This window comes from Hypanus sabinus, chromosome X1 (genome assembly GCF_030144855.1).
Source record: "Hypanus sabinus isolate sHypSab1 chromosome X1, sHypSab1.hap1, whole genome shotgun sequence".
NCBI classification, from domain to species: domain Eukaryota; kingdom Metazoa; phylum Chordata; class Chondrichthyes; order Myliobatiformes; family Dasyatidae; genus Hypanus; species Hypanus sabinus.
Genome location: NC_082738.1, coordinates 42,661,387 through 42,683,822, shown reverse-complemented (window position 1 = coordinate 42,683,822; position 22,436 = coordinate 42,661,387). Strand labels below are relative to the sequence as shown.

At 37.1% G+C, this 22,436-nt stretch overlaps 1 protein-coding gene across 1 annotated transcript in view; it reads left to right on the top strand.

The window, feature by feature from the left end:
- LOC132384870 (signal transducer and activator of transcription 5B-like) overlaps window positions 1-21,263 on the top strand; it is a 114,902-nt gene extending 93,639 nt beyond the window's left edge. The window contains exons 11-20 of the mRNA XM_059956481.1: window positions 2,087-2,174; window positions 3,758-3,880; window positions 3,980-4,072; window positions 6,436-6,642; window positions 8,860-8,954; window positions 9,277-9,419; window positions 9,740-9,895; window positions 10,260-10,311; window positions 12,022-12,129; window positions 13,630-21,263. Coding sequence (XP_059812464.1) covers window positions 2,087-2,174; window positions 3,758-3,880; window positions 3,980-4,072; window positions 6,436-6,642; window positions 8,860-8,954; window positions 9,277-9,419; window positions 9,740-9,895; window positions 10,260-10,311; window positions 12,022-12,129; window positions 13,630-13,756 — 1,192 coding nt within the window. The 3' untranslated portion in view covers window positions 13,757-21,263. The remainder of the gene's footprint in view (window positions 1-2,086; window positions 2,175-3,757; window positions 3,881-3,979; window positions 4,073-6,435; window positions 6,643-8,859; window positions 8,955-9,276; window positions 9,420-9,739; window positions 9,896-10,259; window positions 10,312-12,021; window positions 12,130-13,629) is intronic.
- Window positions 21,264-22,436: the final 1,173 nt, after the last annotated feature.

Below are 22,436 nucleotides of genomic sequence, written 5' to 3'. Positions count from 1 at the left end.
TTTTAAGGTGTGCTGTCCAAGCTCTTCTGAAGAAGCACGAAGAAATGGGCAAGGCTGAGGACCAGAAACACAGTGGTCGGCCACGGAAGTTGTGTGCAGCAGATGAGAGATTCAGTACATCGAGCTGACATCCTTCTAAATCGGAAAAAGTCCAGCACTGCTATCAGCTCTGAACTCACAGAAAACACTGGAACCCAAGTATATCCTTCTATATCCTGGAGAAGTCTTGTCAGAAGTGGCCTTCATGTAAGAGTTGCTGCAAAAAACTATTCCTCCGAAGTGGAAACAAACCAAGAGACTCACCTACGCACAAAAACATAAAGACTGGGGTGCGGAACATTGACTTCAAGTGCTCTGGACTGAGAAGTCAAAATATGAAATTTTTGGCTCAAACAAGAGACAGGTTGTCTGTAGAAGAGCTGCAGAGCGCTACATGGATGAGTACCTGCTGCCAACAGTGACGCACGGCAGAAGTTCCCTACAGGTTTGGGGCTGCAAATGAAGTTGGTGATTTGGTCAGAATTAATGGAATCCTCAATGCTAACAAGTACAAGCTGATCCTTATCCATCACACAATACCATCAGGGAGGCCTATGATTGGTCCCAACTTCATTCTGCACCAGTACAATGACCCCAAGCACACGGTCAAGGTCATAAAGAACTATCTTCAGTGAAAAGAACAAAGGGTTCTGCAACAGATGCTATGGCCCCCACAGAGCCCTGATCTTAATATCATCCATGCTGTGTGGGATTAGCTGCAGAGACAGAGGCAAGTGAGAACACCAAAGTCTGCAGAACTGTGACAAGTTCTCCAAGATCCAACAACCTACCAGACGACTTTCTTATAAAAAGTACATGACGGTGTACCTAAGAGAATTGATGCAGTTTTAAAGGCAAAGGGTAGTCACACCAAATATTGATTTGATTTAGTTTTTTTTAACTGCTTAATGCTTTTTATTGTAAATTTTTTGATACTTTAGAAATTTTCCATTTTTTTAAGCATCTTTGCTTTACTGGATTATTTTACATGTGCCTAAGACTTTTGCACAGTGCTTTATAAACTGAGTGAATATTTTATATTTGAATCCCATCAATAATTTTTCTTTTGAATACTTAACATCTGGAATTTTCATAATCTGTAGTTTCACCTTTGTGATATTTTAACATCTCCTTGCTTAAAGTTATGTCCTTCCTACTCCCTCACTAATTTGTTTGTCTTATGTAACTCCCTTTACTATGGACTGCACTAATTATTTTTGACTCTCCAAATATTCTCTGATTAACTTAGAGTCATGAGCAATACAGTGTACATACGGGCACTTCAGTCCAACCAGTCCACTAATCAGTGCCCACTCAGCTAGTCCCAGTTTCCTGCATTTGGCCTATATCCCTTTAAACCTCACACCTCAATGTACCTATCCAAGTACTGTACATGATATTTCTGATTTGTCCCTCTGTTCCTCCTAAATCTAAAATTTCTCATTTGTAACTTCCTAAAACAATTTTCTTCAACCCTTCTGTCAATGTGTGTCCTGCCTAAGCTTGCCACTTGGTTGCCATCGGAGGGAACAGAACATTTTGTGGATGGGAGGAGTGAGGGTTTGTGATGCAGGCTGTTATCAATGATATGGGGTGGATATTTAGGTTCTATGATGAGAGAGACTTTCAGGAGCTACGGAGAAAATCTTTAAAAATTAGAGATTTGTAACTAGTAACCTGGATTACTGCAGCACTTTGCACTGTCTGGAGTAGAAATAAAGATGATCAATGTGCAGCTTGGCATCATGCAGGGTTCGGGGCTTCAGCTTCATGGGATATTGTGACTGGCTCTGAGACAGAGGGCATCTATTCAAAAAGGAAGGGCTGCATCTCAACGTGACAGGGATCTATGTATTTGAGGACAGGCTCACTTATGCTATGGGAGGATTTTAACTAAGGGTATGGATGCTAGCATTTGGAAGTGGAAGAGAGCAGTACATAAAGGAGGGTGTGTGTTGAGAGAAGCTAGAGAAGGAAACACAAGTATGCTAGTAAGGACCACGAGAAATACCAGCACTGAATATTTACCCACTTGTGTTTCTGGCAGTGACAGCAGTGGTGAAATATTAAATAACTGTTGTGTTATGGAGTACCATCAAGCAACAGGAACCTTAAGTGCCAACTTTAGAAATATGGTAAGCAAAAATCTTTAGTACAACATTTGGTATCCCTACTACAGTACAGTTGATTTGGGACCAGTTATTTCCTTTATCCCATTATTATTCTCACCCTATTCTATCAACTTACTTGTCACTAGCCTGCACACACCCAAGGCAAAATTACTGTGGCCAATTAACCTACCAACCTACTTGTCTTTGAGGTGTGTGTGTGGGGGGGAGGTGGGGGGGGAAGTAAAACACCTGAGGGAGAATGTTCAAACTATGCTCAGAGAGCACCTGCAATCTCTGGCATTGTTAGGCAGTGGCTGTACACTAGAAAAAGATCTGAGCAGTATCATTTGAAATGTCACGATCACTTCATGACTCTTGTTTATTCATGGTGCTTGTATGTTGTTGCTGCTGCCAGAACCTATTGTTTGCCTCCAGTTTCCACTAAACTAAGGTCGTAGTTAAGACTCAACCACATTAGTGATTTTACAATCAGAAATAGGGCACACTCCATCAGGATGGAACAGTTGAGTGTTTCTGGTAATCTGATAGCTTCATAGTTGCTAATTTAAAGGATTCAAAGTACGTTTATTATCAAAGTATATATGCAGTATATAACCCTGAGATTCATAATCTCCACAGACAGCCACAAAACAAAGAAAACCATGGAACTCGTTCAAAGAAAAACATCAACCCCCTCCCCAGCACAAAAAAAAACAAATTGCGCAAACAGCAACAGAACATCAACCCCGCGCAAGGAAAAAATCATGCAGATGGCAACAAGAACATCAGCCCCCCCACGCGCAAAAAAAGCAAATTGCGCAAACAGCAACATCAACCCCCCTATGTGCAATAAAACAAATTGCGCAAAAGGCAACAAGAACATCAGAACCCCCCCCACGTGCAAAAAAACAAAATCGCGCAAATGGCAACAAGAAAGAATGAGCGAAAGCACAGAAAATAAAACACAAAATTGAAAGAGTCCATATTCAGTTAACTCAGTATTCATTAGTCCAATCAACAAAAAGCAGACCCAGAGCTTCGGTGCCATCCTCCGACAGCATCAAGGGAGGGAGAGGCCATTCGAACACAGGGACCTTCCCTCAGGAGCAGCAAGTGAGAGGCTGGTAGATGGCATTGCATACTAGCTCACCTTCCATACTTGCCTCAATGTTTTAATTTTCCTCTGCTTTAATCGGTGAGATCGGCGAGTAATGGAGTCGATCGTGGTCTCTAAGCTGCTTGGGCTCAAGAATGTCACCCGCGGTAGCATTGTTCACTCATGCCATCTTCTGGAGGCTTGCTCTCCATATTTGAATTGAATTAAAATTTCCCAGCTGCTGTGATTGGATTTGAACTTGTATCTTTGCATGTACAGTCCATTGTGTTAACTACAAAGCCAGTTCAATGTGCGGTGTAGTGGGAGAAACACTATGAAGTATATGGGAGATGTGTGTTTATTTATTAATATTTTTGGGAGCACAGGGTGGGTCAAATTGAAAAAGATCCATATTTTTATAAACAAAATGGAAATGGAGTTTCTGTGTTTATTTCATAAATTCTGATAGTGTTGCACAACCTTGATGCCACTTTATTTTTGATTGTTTTAGTCTTTGAAACGAATCAAGCGTTCAGATCGACGTGGCGCAGAGTCTGTCACAGAAGAAAAATTCACAATTCTCTTTGAATCGCAATTCAGTGTTGGTGGAAATGAACTAGTATTTCAGGTTAAGGTATGTTACATACAAAGCCTGCAGAGAGATTGTAACAGCAAAATTGTCTTATGCTATTGCATTTAATTAATGTCCAAATAATTGTTTTCATTCTGGCAGACTTTGTCACTTCCAGTGGTAGTGATAGTTCATGGCAGCCAAGACAACAATGCCACTGCCACTGTACTCTGGGACAATGCATTTGCAGAGCCAGTAAGTTGCTTAATTTGTCTTGTACTGAGTTTAATATTAGATTTCATAAGAAAGCTATAAAATTTGCAGATAGATAAAATAGATCAATGTGTGTGAACACATCAGTAATCATCAACTTAGGTAGTGTCTGAACACAAAGAAAAAATTTAAAAATCTGTGAGAATTTGGTTTTACTGTTGCATAGTCTGGATTTTTTTTGCCAAGTTTTCAGATCTTCATCTCCAAAGGTACTTTGAGATGTTGCAGATAGAAAACCTATAAAATAATTAAGGAGGATACTTTTATTCAAAGCAAACAGTCTTCTAATTTTTAAAACAAAATAATCCTCGATTTTTGTTTTGTACTGACCAGAAAAGCTTCCTGGGCATCTGTACTGCTCATCGAATTATGTAATAAGAATGTATACAGATTTTCCAGCTATAATCCTCTTTTGAGACATTTGGCTCAAGAGCAACTTCCAGCATATATAGTGTATAACCAGATTGGCTTTGTACCAAATCCCTCTCCTGAGTTGTCATTTTAGAAATAAATTTTGCGTTGAATTCATGGATCTTAATTAGATTTTTTAATTGTACAAGATCATTGTGAAAATGCTGAAGAGGATTTACTTCTCTTTCATTAGAAACCATTAGTATAAATATCCTAATATTTTATTGCTAAATCCCTGGGACCCAATGGAATCAACCCCAGGATACTATGGGAAACGAGGGAAGAGATTGGTGTACCTTTGGTGATGATCTTTACGGCCACCAGATGATTGGAGGGTGGCAAATGTTATTCCTTTGTTCAAGAAAGGGATTAGGGATAACCCTGGGAATGATAGACCAGTGAGTCTTAATTCAGTGGTCGGCAAATTATTGGGGAAGATTCTTAGAGGCAGGATTTATGAGTATTTGGAGAAGCATAGTCAGGTTTGGAATAGTCAGCATGCCTTTGTGAAGGGCGAGTCATATCTCACAAGCCTGACTGAATCCTTTGAGAATATGACAAAGTACATAGAATAGTGGATTTGGTGTTTATGGATTTTAGTAAGATGTTTGATAAGGTTCCCTATGGTAGGCTCATTCAGAAAGTCAGGAGAAACTTTGCTGTGTGGACACAGAATCGGCTTACTGATAGAAGGTAGAGGGTGGTTGTAGATGGAGCGTGTTCTGGCTGGAGGTTGGTGACCAGAAGTATTCCACAGGAATTTGTTCTTTGTTATTTTTATACATTACTTGGATATGAGTAACTGGAAGAGTAGATTAGAAAGTTTGCAGATAACATGAAGGTTGATAGTGTTGTGGATAGTGTAGAAGGTTGTAGTTTAAAATAGTACATTGATAGTTTGCAGAGCTGGGTTGAAAAGTGGCAGACCCTTGGCATTTAACCTGGAGAAGTGTGAAGTGATTCACTTTAGAAGGTTGAATTTGAAGACACTGCAGGGTTAAGAACGTGATTCTTAGCAGTGTGGAGGAACAAGGGGATCTTGGTGTACACATCTATAGATCCCTCAAAGTTGATGTGCAAGTTCATAGAGTGGTTTAAGAAGGCACATGGTGTGTTGGCCTTCATTAGTCGGGGGATTGAGTACAAGAGCCACAAGGAAATGTTGCAGCTCTATAAAAGTCTGGTTAGACCACACTTGGCATATTGTTCTGCTGTGGTCGTCTCATTACAGGAAGGATGTGGAAGCTTTAGAAAGGGTGCAGAGGAGATTTAGTAGGCTGCTGCCTGGATTAGAGAGCATGTCTTTAGAGACAGGTTGAGCGAGCTAGGGCTTTTCTATTTGGAATGAAAGAGGTTGAAAGATGACTTGCAAGAGGTGTACAAGAGGCATAGATCAAGTAGACAGCCAAAGGTTTTTTTCCAAGTCTGAAATGGATAATACAAGAGGGTGTAATTTCAAGGTGATTGGTGCAAAGTATAGAGGGGATGTCGGAGGTAAGTTCTTTACACAGAGAGTGGTGAGTACATGGAAGTCCTGCCAGGGTTGATGGTAAAAGCAGATAGATTAGGGGCATTTAAGAAAATCTTAGATAGGCACACAGATGATAGAAAAATGGAGGGCTATGTAGGAGGGAAGGGTTAGATTGATCTTAAAGCAGGTTAAAAGGTCAACATAACAGTGTGGGCCAAAGAACCTGTTCTATGTTCTAAATAACACAGAACCTCAGATGTTAGATTCTTTTCAAGTTTAACTGCAAATAAGATGACTAATTTATTTTACCTGGTTTAATTAAATTAGTCATTAAATTGCTTGATTTTTTTTTACTCTAAATACTTATTTAGATCCAGCTTATTGAATGGCTAGAATGTATTTGTGTTAAAATGAAAATTTTATCAGTAAAATGTTCATACTGTTTTCCTCTTTGCATCTTCAGGGTAGAGTCCCATTTGTAGTCCCTGATAAAGTACTGTGGCCACAGTTATGTGAGGCTCTCAATATGAAATTCAAAGCAGAGGTTCAGAGCAACAGAGGATTATCGGAAGAAAATCTCGTTTTCCTAGCTCAGAAAGCATTCAGCAGTTCAGCTATTCATCCAGAGGATTACAGTAATATGACCATCTCCTGGTCTCAATTTAATAGGGTAGGAAATTATCTTAACCATTATGCAACTTTTCTGTGTACTTATCAGTATGAAAGACCTCCAAAAGCTGGCTTGCACAGTTTTGGAGAAGTTAACAATGAGAAACTTGCCCTTCCATTGATCTACAGCAATGATATAATGAGCATGTATGTATTTTGGGTTCACTTGTTTTCCATATTTTAATACTTTCTTGAAGGGAAAATTGTAACAATGTTATTCTCTCAGTCCATTTTGATTAATTATTTTCATTGCTACAGTATTTAACATAAACACTTGATAAAGTATTTATGAATCTGCAAAAGTGACAATCTCTTCAGCCCTTCCTCATTCCCACTTTCTTACTCTCACTCTAGTGCCATTAATACTGGCAATCTTCCTAATCTTCCTCTGATTTCACAGAAATGAATTTCTCTCTCCAGATTCTTGTTCAAGGCAATTTTTACTCTTGTCAACATTCTGTGTGACACTTATTATTATTTCACTCTTTCCTCAGTTTATAGTTGCTGGCTTAGTCAATTACTTCTCCATTTTTTACTGATGGTCTTCATTCTTGTCCTGGGTTTGTATTGATATTCTGTCCTATCTGCTTTCTCATATACATCCAATCACCCCATTTTATACTGACAGAGATTATCACCTGAATCCTGTCCCTTTAAGATGGTAACTTTTTTTTTACCTTAACTCCTTTTATGCTTTCTCTTTGAAGTATTGGCTGTGATTCAGTTAGTAACACTCTTAATTCTGAGTCGATGTTTTGATTTGTGGTTTCATTCTAGAATCTTAAATCAAAAAAAACCTGGTCTGAAGTGCCCAATCTCTGAAGTGTCAGAGATGACCACTTTTGGATAATTTGGTTAACTGAAGCCCATTTATTATCTTTGGATATAAGAGGCCCATGCCAGTAGTCCAAATATATAGCAAGGGGGAATTGCCGAACTCCTAACCAATCCACGTTCCTCAATTAAGGTAGCAGGTTGCAGGCTGAGGGTAGCAGACACCAACAGAATCAACAAACTTATTCGTAAGGCCAGTGATGTCGTGGGGGTGGAACTGGACTCTCTGACGGTGGTGTCTGAAAAGAAGATGCTGTCCAAGTTGCATGCCATCTTGGACATTGACTCCCATCCACTCCATAATGTACTGGTTAGGCACAGGAGTACATTCAGCCAGAGACTCATTCCACCAAGATGTAACACTGAGTGTCATTGGAAGTCATTCCTACCTGTGGCCATCAAACTTTACAACTCCTCCCTTGGAGTGTCAGACACCTTCCACTTGGCATGATTAACTTATTATTTAATTATTTATGGTTTTATATTGTTATATTTCTTCACTATTCTTGGTTGGTGCGACTGTAACGAAACCCAATTTCCCTCGGGATATAAAGTATGTCTGTCTAATATCATGAAACTGCATCAACCAGACATTTACAGTTATTCTTTGAAATCTGCAGTGCTCATTAGCATTTCTGTGAGTTTGCTTCTGTGCACCATCTGAGATCTGTCATGCACTCAGAAGCTGTTGTAAACAAGTGCTGCAGAGTAGGTAATCTTCCCAAGTTAGAGGACCCTTTAGATATAACCTGAAGCGTTCCCAGACAAACAAAACTGACCATTGTGATTTCTAAGTAAGTGACTGTATTTAATGAAATAATACTGAAGGTAAAAACGTTTTGGATCTTCTGAGATGATGTAAGGGGTATAAAATATGGGTGTTTGTCTATTGTATACTGTTACTTTTAGCAAATTAGTGAACCAGTTCTTTTTCTTAATTTTTCCACTAAAGTAAGTCCTGTCTTTTTCCTTCTTGCTGAATCCTGCTTTTGTCCTTTGACCAAAACTTGTGACTGTTCATGCCCACTATCTATCACAGTTTAATAATTTGCAGATACAAGCAGAAGTGAGATTGATTTTTTTTCATGTTGACATTTCCCAGTGAATGGTTTCTTACTGTGCATTGGGGATGTATTAGAATCATCCAGTTTCTTAATGCTTGAAGAAACATAGAATGATCCTAATGCATCTCCAATGTCTAGGGAATGATTGTAGAGTGATTAGTGGAATTAAGGGATGTGTCCGTTCATTCTTGAATCTTATTTCCATTAGCTAAAAATGCTAGAAATTATCCAACGATTGCTGGTTTCATTTTGTAGATGGAAGAATGAACATAAAGGTGAATAGGATTCAATTTGAAACATTTTGATTTTATTTTTAAAAGGAAAGTTTACCTGGGCGAAGTTTCACATTCTGGCAGTGGTTTGATGGAGTTATGGAGCTGACAAAAAAACATCTGAAGCCTCATTGGAATGATGGGTAATTTCTATAAAGCTATAACAGTTTGACTCTGTCTGTTTTTGGTAGATCCATGTGTTCCTGCCTTTGCACTGCAAGCCAATCACTTTAATGTTCAGATGTTGAGGACATTAGTTTTCTTTTTTCATTCATGCAATATTGGAACTGCTAGTGATATTTATTGCTCATTCTGGATTAACAATCTAGCAAGAATAAGTACCTAGTCGAAAGAAATGCAATAGTCAAATTGGCAATAAAGTGTTATTTTTTTCCAAAACAACTTGAGTATTTTATTTGAAATGAAACTTTAATAATATTAGATGTTCATGTGTGTTTCACGCAGGGCTATTTTGGGGTTTGTAAACAAGCAACAGGCACAAGATATGCTGCTTTCCAAGCCAAATGGAACCTTCCTGCTGCGATTTAGTGACTCAGAGATTGGAGGGATTACAATAGCGTGGGTAGCAGATAATCCCAACAAAGCAGGTGTGGTCACGGGAAAGCATCTCTGTCCTTCTGACTCTTGTGGCAACTGTCATGGAATTAATCTTTTAAGTCATTTCTGATTAAATGTTAAAATGTTTAGATAATTGTAAAAGGTATGTATTTAAATTTTAAAAATAGTTCAATGTATTCAAATCTATTAAATACAGACTGCCTCAGAGTTAAGAACACTCTCTGCAAATGAACGAACTTCCATAATGTTCAATATTTAAAGTATTAAAATAAAACTCGTTTCTTTTTTTTTAAATCTGCTTCTCTTAAAGCATAAGATCTGTATTAACTTTAAAATGTAAATTTTGCAGGTGAAAGGATGGTTTGGAATCTTATGCCATACACAACCAAAGATTTTTCAATTCGATCACTGGCAGATCGCATCAGTGATCTCAATCATTTGCTGTATTTGTATCCAGACAGACCCAAGGATGATGTATTTTCTAAATATTATACACCACCATTATGTAAGTGTCAATTCTTTTACTACTTAAACATGGATTTTTCTGCTGCTTACAAGCCACTACAAGGAGAGAAAATGAAACCAATCATATAATCTGCATGTGATTGATTGCTATTGTGAACAGATACTTCTGCTTTACTGCTTTTGTAGCTGCTTGAATTATCAAATACAAAATTAAAGTACTTTGTTAATTTTCTTTTGCATTTTGAAGCAATAATATTTAAAATCAAACAATCAAATTATGGTGTAATTGATCATGGCTATGTTTTACTTCTGTAACAAAGATTTTAAGTATATTATTTAGACTGTTTAAAGACCTCCAAGTGTTAATATTTTTTGTTATTTTCTTTGCTTCTCCCCAATTGCAGCAAAAGCAGTAGATGGATATGTAAAACCACAGATCAAACAAGTGGTTCCAGAGTAAGTATTGCAGTAACATTTTCAAGACCACTTTAAATTTTGTTTTAATTTCATATCCAAGTTTCTGCAAATTGTCTGATGTTGCTTTCTTATCATTTTTCTTTGCTATTCATTATGTAATTAATTTTTTGTCGCACTTAATTTTTGTCACATACCCCAAACAGTAATAAAACAAAAGGCTGAAGATATTCATCAGGTCAGACAGCAACCATAGAGAGATGAAAAGAAATGTAGTTGCAGATCAGTGACTTTATCAATTATGATGGGAAAATTAAAATGTTCAAAAAGCACTTGTTAAAGGTATCACGTCAATGTTTTTTATTGGAAATAACAGTTCAGGAGATGACATTGGTGTGGATAGAAATTTGCTGGCTACCAGGAATTGGAGAGTAGACATATGTTTTTGTTCCTGAGATGTTTTTGGCTGAGAAGATGTAGCAAGTGATAGCCTAAAGGGATCAATGTCGGATCCTCAATATATTGAATACAAATGCATCAGTTACGTAGGACCAGATCTGAAGTACTAGATGTCTTTCTTAATGAAAACCATTAACACATCGGAAGCAGTTCAGAGCTGATGTGCTGAATGAGGTGGTCATATGAGGAAAAGCTGGATATGCTGCGTTTGTATTCACTGGTGTTTAAACCAGTGAAGAGAAACTTGTTTGAAATATGTTGCAGCTTCATAGATGCTGCACTGACGCAGGCCCTTCGGTCCTTTTGGGTCCATGGGTCCATCAACAATGAATCACTCATTTACACTAGTCCCAATTTTTTCTTTATGCCCAATTGACATTTACTCCCCGTCCAATTCCATGGCTGAATTACTTGGGTAATTTACATTAGCCAACTTGCATGTCTTTGGGATGTGGGAGGAAGCCAGAGCACGTAAAGGAAATCCATGAAGTTACATGGAGAACTTTTAAATTTCACACGAGATTAGAATTGAACCTTCAATCACTAACACTATGAGGCAGTAACTCTACTAATTGACTGTGTCCTAAAGTTTTGACATGTTGAAAGTAGAGAGAATCTTTTATCTTGTGGGGAAATCTAGAACTAGTAATAATATTTTAAAATATATTGTCCGTTTTTAACAAGGAAGATTTGATGTGTATTTTTTTTCTTTTGAGGGTCTTAAAGTCTGAAATTCAGTGTATTTGAGGTTGGAGTAAGTAGAATTGCAATAATATTAAGGGGAAAGTTTTAGATGTTTAAAAAGCAAGATGATAAAAGACTACTGAAAGTAGATGGAAATGCAGAACTGGGGTTACATCCTTAGCAGCCATGATTTAAATAAATAGTGCAGTTTTAAAAGGATGAATAACCTACAGCAATTTCTAATTTGTTTGATCATAAATTAGTATGGTTTCTTCAAATATTGCTTGAGTGTTTCCAGCATTTTCTGTTACAGTATTTAAAATATAGCCCATTACAAGGCCACTAGATTATTTTTTCTATTGAAATAGCTATAGAGAATTTGATTATTCTTAATGTGTGATCTGTTCAGAGATCTTCTCAAATGTTTAGATCAGTAAAGGAACATGGCATGTTAATGTTTTAGTAAGTTGGTCCGAAGTTATATGGTCAAAGCTGCTGTATTATATGAAATTTTTAACTGCATTTGCAATATTCTAGATTATTGCAAGTGTTTGTGGGAGTGATTATTCAATCAACTATACTGTTTAAAACTAATCTTGCTTGTTGCAGATTTGCTACAGCATCATCTGATGGAACATCAGCGAGTAATACCTACATGGAACCAGCAACATCACCTGCAGTTTGTCACCCACCACAATATCCTCTCTACCCACAGAAGTAAGCTTTTTTCCCCCAATTGTTAATTATTTTGAGGACCTGTGTTCAGGTCATTCAGGAGAGATCTGATATATCTTTAAAAATGCCTGTTTTGAATCAAATGATCTAATTTGTATGGCTTAGTAATGTATTTGATGGTATTAAGTTTGCAATCTGTATTTTTGTTTCAAATGCTCTTGGAAATGTGGGAGTTATCCCTATGCAGAATCTGTTTATAAGTGAGTAACATAACTAATGGTAAAATATTAGAATTACAATGTGCCTGTAACACAAAACAATACCCATAATGGGTTATTGGCTATTTATAAGCACATCACTGTTTCAAGACAAGTGTGACAAATTCCTAAATTACATTGTTGCCTTGTGGAAAAATCCATTTTTGTTTGGATCTCTGCATCAGATGAATTAGCAATCATGCTTTTTAAAGAGGCCTTTGTGGTTGGCATCATTGTAAGGGTCCTATATTTCTTTGATTACTTTGATCACTTCACATGATTAAATAAAGCAATATAAGCAATGCACTAACATGTGTGCATTTCTCTTGGTAGCCTTGTGCACATAAGCATCTCAAAGTGTCCATCAATCATTGAGATTAATATACACATACCTGCCCCCCTCTGTTCATCTGCAGCATGTAGAAGTGCATCATTTAATCTATATTGTCTTTTTGCTTGTTTTTTTTCAACCAAAATATACTAATTGGCTGTAAATTTGGTGCTATCCATTTTGGTAACCTCGCAGCATACTTTTGTTCTTTAGCTAAGCTCTGTTACAATGTTTGGTGCCATCTGCAGTGTTGAAACTTTACTCAACTCACCTATATCTAAGTCATTAATATTGTAAAATGGTGGTGCAGATTCATTTCAAGTTTGTCAGACTCAGTTGGTCTATAGCAAATCCATGCTAGCTGTTATATTAAGTCAGATTTCAGTAAGTGCCCATTTCCTGTGATTGTTTTGTAAAGTTTTGAGTTGCTCAGATTAAACTGGTCTGTCTGTAGTTGCTAAGGACATTGGGATTCCCATTTCTCATCTCCTCTTGCACTCCGCAGTATGTAGGGAGGATTGGAAAATTACAGCAAACCCACTTACGATCTCCATCACCATTGCAGTCAGCTCATCCATTACCACTGAGATCAGATAGTTTGACCAACATCTAGCCCTAAATAAGACAATTTAAGCTAAATATTCTGAAGGACCATGACATTGTCTTTAGTTACAGATGCAACCAACTTGCTGTGATTTTTATTTTTCATCCTTGTCTCATCTAATTGGCATAGTGTCTGCTTGTATCTGATTATTGTTTGCAAAGTGGCATGGACATTGTCTTAAAATAAGTGTATTCTTGCAAATTCTTTCTTTAACTTAAGATGTATGAAGAAATGGTTTGCTTACAAAGATGCATTCAGAAAATGCAACAAAAGTAATTTTTAGCAGATAATATTGGCCTACTGAAAATTGAACTCTTCTTTATAATATTTCATGATTTTCTGTTATTCAGCCCGGACAGCATGCTTGATCCTGATGGTGATTTTGACCTTGATGACACAATGGATGTTGCCAGACATGTGGAAGAGCTTCTACGCAGACCAATGGATAATCAGTGGCTTCCTCATCAATCAACATGATTGCCACCCCCTCATCACAGAAAATTGTTTCTTATGGTTTCATTCCATAAGTTGCTTCATTTCCAAATCGTTCATAATGTGAAATGTTAATATTGCTCGTGAATCTAATATTTTTGTGCATGTTGAAGCAGTGCAAATGTTTCTAAATGTCCCAATTGCTTGGAAGAGGCTGCAATTTTGGAGACTGCAATTACTATTGTTATTTTATGTTGTACAAAATGCAAGTTGCTATTTGCATGATTTTTATTTACCCTTTCAGAATTTTAGTTACATTTTGGTAAATAGTGTTAATTTGTATTTTAGTGTGCCAAGGCAAATGCTTAATTGTCCCAAATTGGATCATTTACTTAGAAACCCGTCAAAGCTACTTTATTTGTGCATGGATTCTATTTTTCAGTCATTCACCAAGATACTGCTTTACATGATTTATTGGAAATGATTACTCAGTTTTTGATTGAAGCTTTGAATATTGGCTCATAATTGGCACAAAAGGGCCACAATAACAGTGATTTTGCTCCTTTTTTTGAATTTAGAAATTGACTTATCACAATATCAGTGACATATTGAAGTAATATGTGGGAGGGATAGTTTGTATATTTTTGTATCCCTGAACCATTTGTTCATAATTATATTTGTTTCTATGAACACTGAATTGAACAAGGGTTTAAAAATAATCATACGTTCAACCACTTTCATTGAGGAGGGTTTAAAAAAAAGATATGTATTTGAACTGTTTCGGAATCAAGGCAATTTCAAACAATTTCATTTGATATCTAGGCTATGTGGTTTGTTACAAAAAGTGCATGAATTTGGAATGGCATAACTCTCAAGATTTACACTTTGCAGAATTAAGGCATATATGTGCTCTGTAGGTAACTATACTGCATCATTTTTGGCAAAATTAAGTACTTGCTAAATTTGATCATAAAGCTAGTTACCTTGTTAGGAATACTTAAATTTGTTGCAGATATCAAAGAGAAGCTGTACAAGGTGTTGTTTAATCATGTAAGAGCAATGTTATCCTTGCAGGTCTACTTGAAGAAAGTGTCTTACTTTGGTTGCCTTTATGCCTGTATGACAGACCTGTCCTCTGATGTATTGTACTCAATATCTTGATCAGTTCTCGTGAGTAATAAGAAATATTTGCAAAATGGATTGAATACATTTTGACTTCTGATAGTTAAGGCTCACAATGAGTAAAAGCAGCCAGACTTTTGAGATGCCTTAAGCAATAGTGTAAATTAATTGATGCAAAAGCTTTGTAGTATACATAAACTTAAGGATGCATTCCTGAATATGACTTGTCACTGTTCCTGATGTTGGTATTATTCGGACTTAAGTTGCCAGCTGAAACTTCTTGTTTCAATAAAAGCTTTTTAAAGGGACCACTGGTCTAATCAGTAGGTAAAGGGAATGTTTGAAATCATTCATTTTTTAAGCAGCCACAATTACAATTAACAGGGATTGAAATATTTTTGGAAGGGGTCCCCATTCTGATATTTGCCATTATCATTTGTTCAGGAATGCCACGTTCAGCCTAGTAGCCATAAGCAAACTGTGGACAACATAAGCAATGGAGATGTTTACATTTTAAGTACTAGATATGCTTACCCATTTTTAATCAATCATTCTGGCTGCTTCTGTTCAAATGCCTGGGCCTACTGAGATGTAACAAATTTAAATTTAGTTAGATAATTGGTTATCTTTAATGCAGGAAAAACTAACAAAATACCAGCTAATTGCTACTGCCAAACTTTTAATTCTGATACAATTATGGAGTTGTACATCATATGGTGAATACATCTCTTCAGGACACTTGCATATATTACTGGCATTTACTAAGTATAGTCCATACAGGAAAAAAGCTTTCTCTTCCTCTAAATTCTGGTAAGCATGCTCCCACTGCTTTTGTTATATAAAATGTTATACTGTATCTTGCATTCAGCTGTATCTTCCCTAGGAAAGTCTATTCCTCCCACAACTTCCCAATCAGACTTCATTGGCAACATAATGTTAAATCGCTTCCTAATGCATATCAACTGAAGCATGATTTGACTCGCAGTCTTATATTGGCCAGTGCACTTTTTCTACAAGGGAGTCCTATAGAGAAAGGTGCATTTCATTCCTTTTGCGTGATAGCAGAAAGCAGTGGAATAGTTTACTGCAGGATGTGAATTTAGTTTAGACAAGAATGGGGTGCATTCTCTTTTTAGATTGTAAGGGTAACTTTCAGTTTGCTTTATCTCAGTTCTTGGTCCATGTCATACAATTTAGTAGCACAGATGGAGCATTCAAGATTGCTGGCTTGAGAACTGATCCCCTTTGAAAATGGGATGAAGATGTATTGCTGGGATAATGTAGTGATCCTAAAATCTGTTACAATGAATTTTGTCTGTTACAGTGGCTTTAGACTTTTATATACGTATATATAGTTTCTGCTCTCCTTTGGCATTCATCATGAAATTTAAAGAAATCTACTGAAACTATCATTCATATTCAAGTGGTGCTGTTATTGTATGTAAGTTGAGGAGAGATGAATTTTAGTGGAATATGATCTGCCTTTAAGGTGTCTATTTCTGGAACAGTTACTGGTTTGCTGGGGGAGGGGGTTGGTTTCTGATGCAGACACTGAAGCTTTACATTAATTCAATGTACAGTGGTGTTAGAAAGCTTGTGAACCTTGTAGAGTTTTCTGTTTCTCCATAAATATGTCCTAAAATGTGATCAGATCTGCATGCAAGTCCCAAAACTAGATAAAGGGAACCCAATTAAATAGGTAACACAAAAAAACATTGTACTTGTTCATTTATTTATTGTGGAAAAATGATCAAATATTCCATGTGTTTGTTGGGAAAAGTATGAGAACATTTGCTTTCAGTAATTGGTGTGACCTCCTTGCACACCAGTAACTTAAACCAAATGTTTCCGGTACCATACTGCCTTGTAGGAATTTTAGACCGTTCCTCGTTGCAAAACTGTTTCAACTCTGGGATGTTGGTGGGCTTCCTTGCTTGAACTGCTTGCTTCAGGTCCTTCCACAACATTTCTATAGGATTAAGGTCAGGACTCAGCCATACCAAAGCACGAATTTTCTTCTTTTTAAACCATTCTATTGTTGATTTACACTCTTGTGTTTCAGATCACTGTCTTGTTGTATTATCCAACTTCTGTTAAGCTTCAGGTGACAGACTGTTACCCTGACACTCTCCTGTAAAATGTTTTGATATAATTTTGAATTCATTGTTTCCTCAACGACTGCAAGCTGTCCAGGCCCTAAGGCAGCAAAGCAGCCCTAAGCCATGATGCTCCTTCCACCATGCTTCACAGTTGTGATGAGGTTTTGCTGTTGGTGTGCAGTGCCCTTTTTCCTCCAAACACAGCAATATGCATTTCTGTCAAAAAGTTCAACTTTTGTCTCATTTGTCCACAGAACATTGTCCCAGAAGTGTTGTGAAACATCTAAGTGGTCTTTTGCAAACTTGAAACGCACAACAATGATTTTTTTTTGGAGAGCAGTGGTTTTCTCCGTGGTATCCTTCCATGAAGACCCTTGTTCAGTGTTTTTCTGATAGTGGACACATGAATAGAAACTTCAGCAAGTTCTGTGGATTTCTGCAGCTCTTTTGCTGTTACCCTTGGGTTCTTTTTCATCTCCTTCAGCATTGCAAGTTGTGCTCTTGGTGTGATCTTTGCAGGATGCCCACTACTAGGGAAAGTAGCATACTGAGTTTCCTCCATTTGTAGACAGTTTCTCTTACTGTGGACTGATGAACACTCAGGTCTTTAGAAATACTTTTGAAGTCTTTTCAAGCTTAATGCATCTTATGATTCTTCTAAAGTCCTCTGAAAGTTGTTTTGATTGAGGCATGGTGCACGTAAACAGATCTTTCTTGAGAAGAGCAGGCTCTGTCAGTAACCTGACTTTGTGTGTCTTGTAGGGCAGGACACCTCTACAACCCACACCTCCAATCTCATCTCATTGATTGGAACACCTGACTCCAAATTGCTTTTGTAGAAGGTGCTACCCCAGAGGTTCACATACTTTTTCCAACAAATACATGTAATATTGGATCATTTTTCTCAATAAATGATCAAGTATGTTTTTGTGTTATTTAATTGGGTTTTCTTTATCGAGTTTTAGGACTTGCGTGAAGATCTGATCACATTTTAGGTCATATTTATGCAGAAAGAGAAAATTCTACAGCGTTCACAAACTTTCCAGCACCACTGTATCTTCAAGGCAAGGCATCGTTCAGTATAATAGAGCCACACAAACCAGCACTGGTTTTCTCGAGACCTTCAGGAACCCAGCATACACTATTGGAGCATATCCACTTTTGGTTGAAGAAAGCATTTTCTCAGTATCATTTGAAATCCTCTGCTTCTATTATAAAGGTCCTGAACCTCTGTGATATAGCTCAGTTCTTTATCCTCGACCTCAATTCAATCCTAGCCTTAGGTTTATTTGTGAAGGTAGTTGTGGCCTAGAACAACGTCGTTTGGTATATGTGAAAGTTTTCGGCAAAGTGGTTAGTAGTGTATAATAAGTCACAATAGTCCTCTTGCCTGGAAATTTGGTGCCAACAGAGACCTGTTGAAAACAGCATCCTGGATATCAGCTAAACTGAAACTAATATTCAGTGAATGTGAAGGTGCTTTGTAAGCAAACTGCATGAAATATCACACCCTGTATTTTGCTGATAAATCCTAAATGCAGACTCTAGCAAAATTTGTTGCTTCATTTTTCAGTGGGTGCATTGTAGGATTCACTGTGGAAATACAGTGCTGGGGTTGGATTTTGCTGTGATTCACTGAATCTGATCTAATGCCATGATAGACTTGGTACAGGTGCCTAGTCCATTGATTTCAATGGGGGTTGTAGGGCTACAGTGAAAAATACGCAAGTTCCTTTTTAGATTATATTTGGTTGTTTGATGTTTGTATCTTTAATGGTGCTTGTTTTTAGTTGAATTTACTTTTTTAATTTTTTTCAATTTTACAAGTTTAAAATGTAACGAAAGTTAAACCAGCAGCATTTTAGAAACCCTGATGACTTTGGCTTGCAAAGCAAAGGAGTTGGGAGGGTTAGGGCTTCACCAGCTCTCAGAGGCTATATCTCCATCTCTGTAAACAAACTGTCGATCAACATCTTTTATGAACCTATCAAATCCCAGTTACCTTGACTATACCTCTTCCCACCCTGTGTCCTGCAAAAATGCTGTTCCGTTTTCTCAGTTCCCAGGAGGTGACTTTCAAGACTTCCTTCAAAGAATGGGGTTTCCCTTCCTCCACCATTAATGCTGCCGTCACTATTTTCCTAACATCTGCACTCAGCCCATCTTTCCACCACCTTAATAGTGATAGAATTGGGCAGAATGCAAAAAAAAAACAGGTACATACCCCTCACTATCACAAGTGGAAGCAATCTCTATCATGAGTCCACATATCAGGAAGGGTTCCCTTCTGAAGGACTGTTCAAACCTGGATATTTGTAAATCGGGAATGAACAAAAACTGTATGGGAGAGGATCACAGAAGCAGCCGTGATGGAAGAGCAGCCAGCCTCACTGACTCATTGAGCAAGTGAATACTCAATGCTCTCGAGTCCATGTGACTCGGCCCAGCCACTCCTAATCTTGTGGCTTAGTGTGGGGGTGGGGGGGGAGGGGGAACGTTGAGAGAGGACACAGGGAAATGCTTTGTTCCCACCTGGGAAAAGATGTCTGCAGTTGCACAGCAGCTATTAAATACAGTGTCACCCATCTTGCACATCTCCCAAACACCCAAGAAAATACTCTGCTCAACCCTGATAAAGATCACCTGCAACCTGTAGTGGCTGGCAAATCTATCTCCATACAGACCTTGGAATAACTGGCACAACAGCTCAAACCACTAATTACTGATGATAATATTGCCTCGGCAGCATCCAGCCACGTGGTTGGGCTCCAACTGCAATGACTAACTCCAAATCACTTGTGATTTGCTTCACACTGTGTAGTTCTGCTATAGAGTTGGGGTACTTGTTTTAAAAATTGTTCAAAAATTTTTGGAAACTCAAATTAGCAAGCTTGTTTGTATGCACTGATGTCCTTAAATTGGTGTTTGCAACCCGGAGAGGGCCGATATATTTAAATGAAAGCTTGTATTATATGGTGGTTAAGCATGTGAAGAAAACCGAAATAGACAGAAATTGAGAACAACCTTGAAAGGATTTTTTTTTCATATTATAGAGTCAATAAATACTCCTCAAATGCTTCATCATTTCATTAAAGTTTTATGGTCAGAGGTTTGAAGAATTATTTTCTTGATACAGGATTAAAAATAAAATAACTGTTACTTATGCCTTTTAATCTGTACATATGGTTGGAAGTACGAGCTACTTGGGTATCACCTTAGTGTTAAGGCCAAAATATATTTTTCACAGAAACAGCAACAGTTGTGACAGAGATGCTGTGACCCACAAGATATCTGGCAAGATTGAGCCTTGCAATGCTGATTTAGTCTTGCTTTTCTCTCCTAATCCATAACCAATAAAATGGCAAAACCTCAATCAGTATTCAGTTAGAAACCTGTATGCCATTGGCTGAGAACAGAATTGGGTTTAGCTGTGAGTTTATACAATTAGTTTTAAGCTCATCATAAAGTTCAAGTAGATGATGGAATTTTTTTTCTAGTGATGCTTCATCTGTCAAATCAAATTGACCTTGTAGAGCAGCCACCAGAGTTAAAGAACCAAATTCTAGCAGGACGGTTATTCATTAGGAGGTTAAAAATAACACTTGTAACTGTTTAGTTGCTCAGGTTTTACTCGGTATTGACCTAATGTTTGCGGCGAACATCTATTGAAAGTTAGATTGTGAAGTTCAATTCACGTAAAACTGTACATTCAGTTTTTCTTTTTCCAGCCCTTCAGAGTGTGATGCCAATTGGTCAGAAAAAATAATTATACAATCATGAGTAAGGTTGTGTCTCCACCATGACACAGTGACATAGACTGATGAATGCATTCCTGTGTGAATTTTAAAAAGACAACTATATTTAGCCTAGCACTTTTATAAGTAATTTAGTACATGAAGGATTCTTGTAAAATGAAGAGTGGACAACTGTACCTTCAGTGTACTTTCAACCTGTTCTACTTCTCATCTAGAGTGATGTAATTGTATTTTGTCCCTTCCCTTTAAAAACGATGGAAGAGGGGGAAAAACAATTTGCAGTCTCAACCTAATTTTACTAATACTAGTTAAAGCAATATTTTAATGGAGTACCTAAGTTATGCTGTATATGTTCATTGTGCTTATGCTGTGCACACCATAAAATATTACAGATTAACAGTGACAATTTTATGGTTTGTTATCACTAAATCCATAAAACAGCACACTTTTCATGAATTTAGTTACAAAAGTATTGTAATAACATAAACGTTTACAATCTAAAAATTCATTTAAATTGGATAGAATGTATGTCTGTTAATAAGCTTTACCAGTAAATTGATTTATTTTTTAACTATCTCTGTTGTCTCAGTGCTTTTCTCATTTTTACATCTGGTTTCAGTTAAAGCAAACTGTTTTTAAAAAAACTTTGTTTTTTTTATGCAGGAGCAGTTTTTGGTTTTGTGGAGTAAGGTCAACATTTTTTTTTTATGCAGTTATATACCTAGATTGTGGTCAAATAACCCATTTCTAACCATCCTCTCTCCACACCTTTGCAATCAATATTTGCAGCATACTAAGCTGAAGATGGTCATCAGGCTGGCAGCATCTGTGGGCAGAGAGGAAAAGAAATTGTAAGATAAACAGGCAGGAGAAAACAAAGTGGAAAGCAGTTGGCGAGATTAAATGACGTGCAAGGAACAGAGTCGAAGACTATAATTGGCAGGAGCCCCTAAATGAAGACAAAATTAGAAATTTATTTATTGTTAGTTGAGAGAAGAATGCCAGAACGAAGGTCAAGTTATCCTGCTCTTAAAATACTGCTTTAGGATCTTTTTTTCTCTCAAGCAGATAGAAGAAGCCCCAGTGTAAATATCAAGTGAAAGTAGTTTTGGGATTAGAACATTTCTGTGCTGCAGTGGTGCATAAGTGAAGGTAAACATATCCAGGGTCTGGATCAAAGATTAAACCTTCAGGTTTAAATAAGAGTCACAGAATAATACAATATGGAAATAAGTCCTTCAGCCCAACTCATCCATGGTGACTGGTGCCCACTAAGCTAGTCCCATTTGCACCTGTTTAGCTCATATCCCTCAATTCATCCTATCCATGTACTTACCCAAATGTATTTCAAATGTTACTGTACCTATTACAGTACAATAATTTTGAATCTTTATTGAAATAACTCAAAGCTGTGTAATTTTGTTTGGATAATTGCATTTTTGCATTAAAACATTTTACCTTCCAAAATGTTCAGTCATACCATATAAAAGTTGTTCAAACTTGTGGTCATCTGTCACAATTGCCTGCTTCTAAATCTATCTTTGCTGCTATTAACTTTAATTAATAAAACGTGATTCTAAAAGTACAGTGAATGAAATTATGTCCCCAGAATTTTTTTGTCATCAATCACATCTCAGAATTGTTTCATGCTGTTGAATAAGTGGGTATTTCACTTAAATGAACATTGGTATTACTTTAAAGCCATACAATTTGAATTAGTTTTCCATTTTGTTGAGAATCCAAACTTCC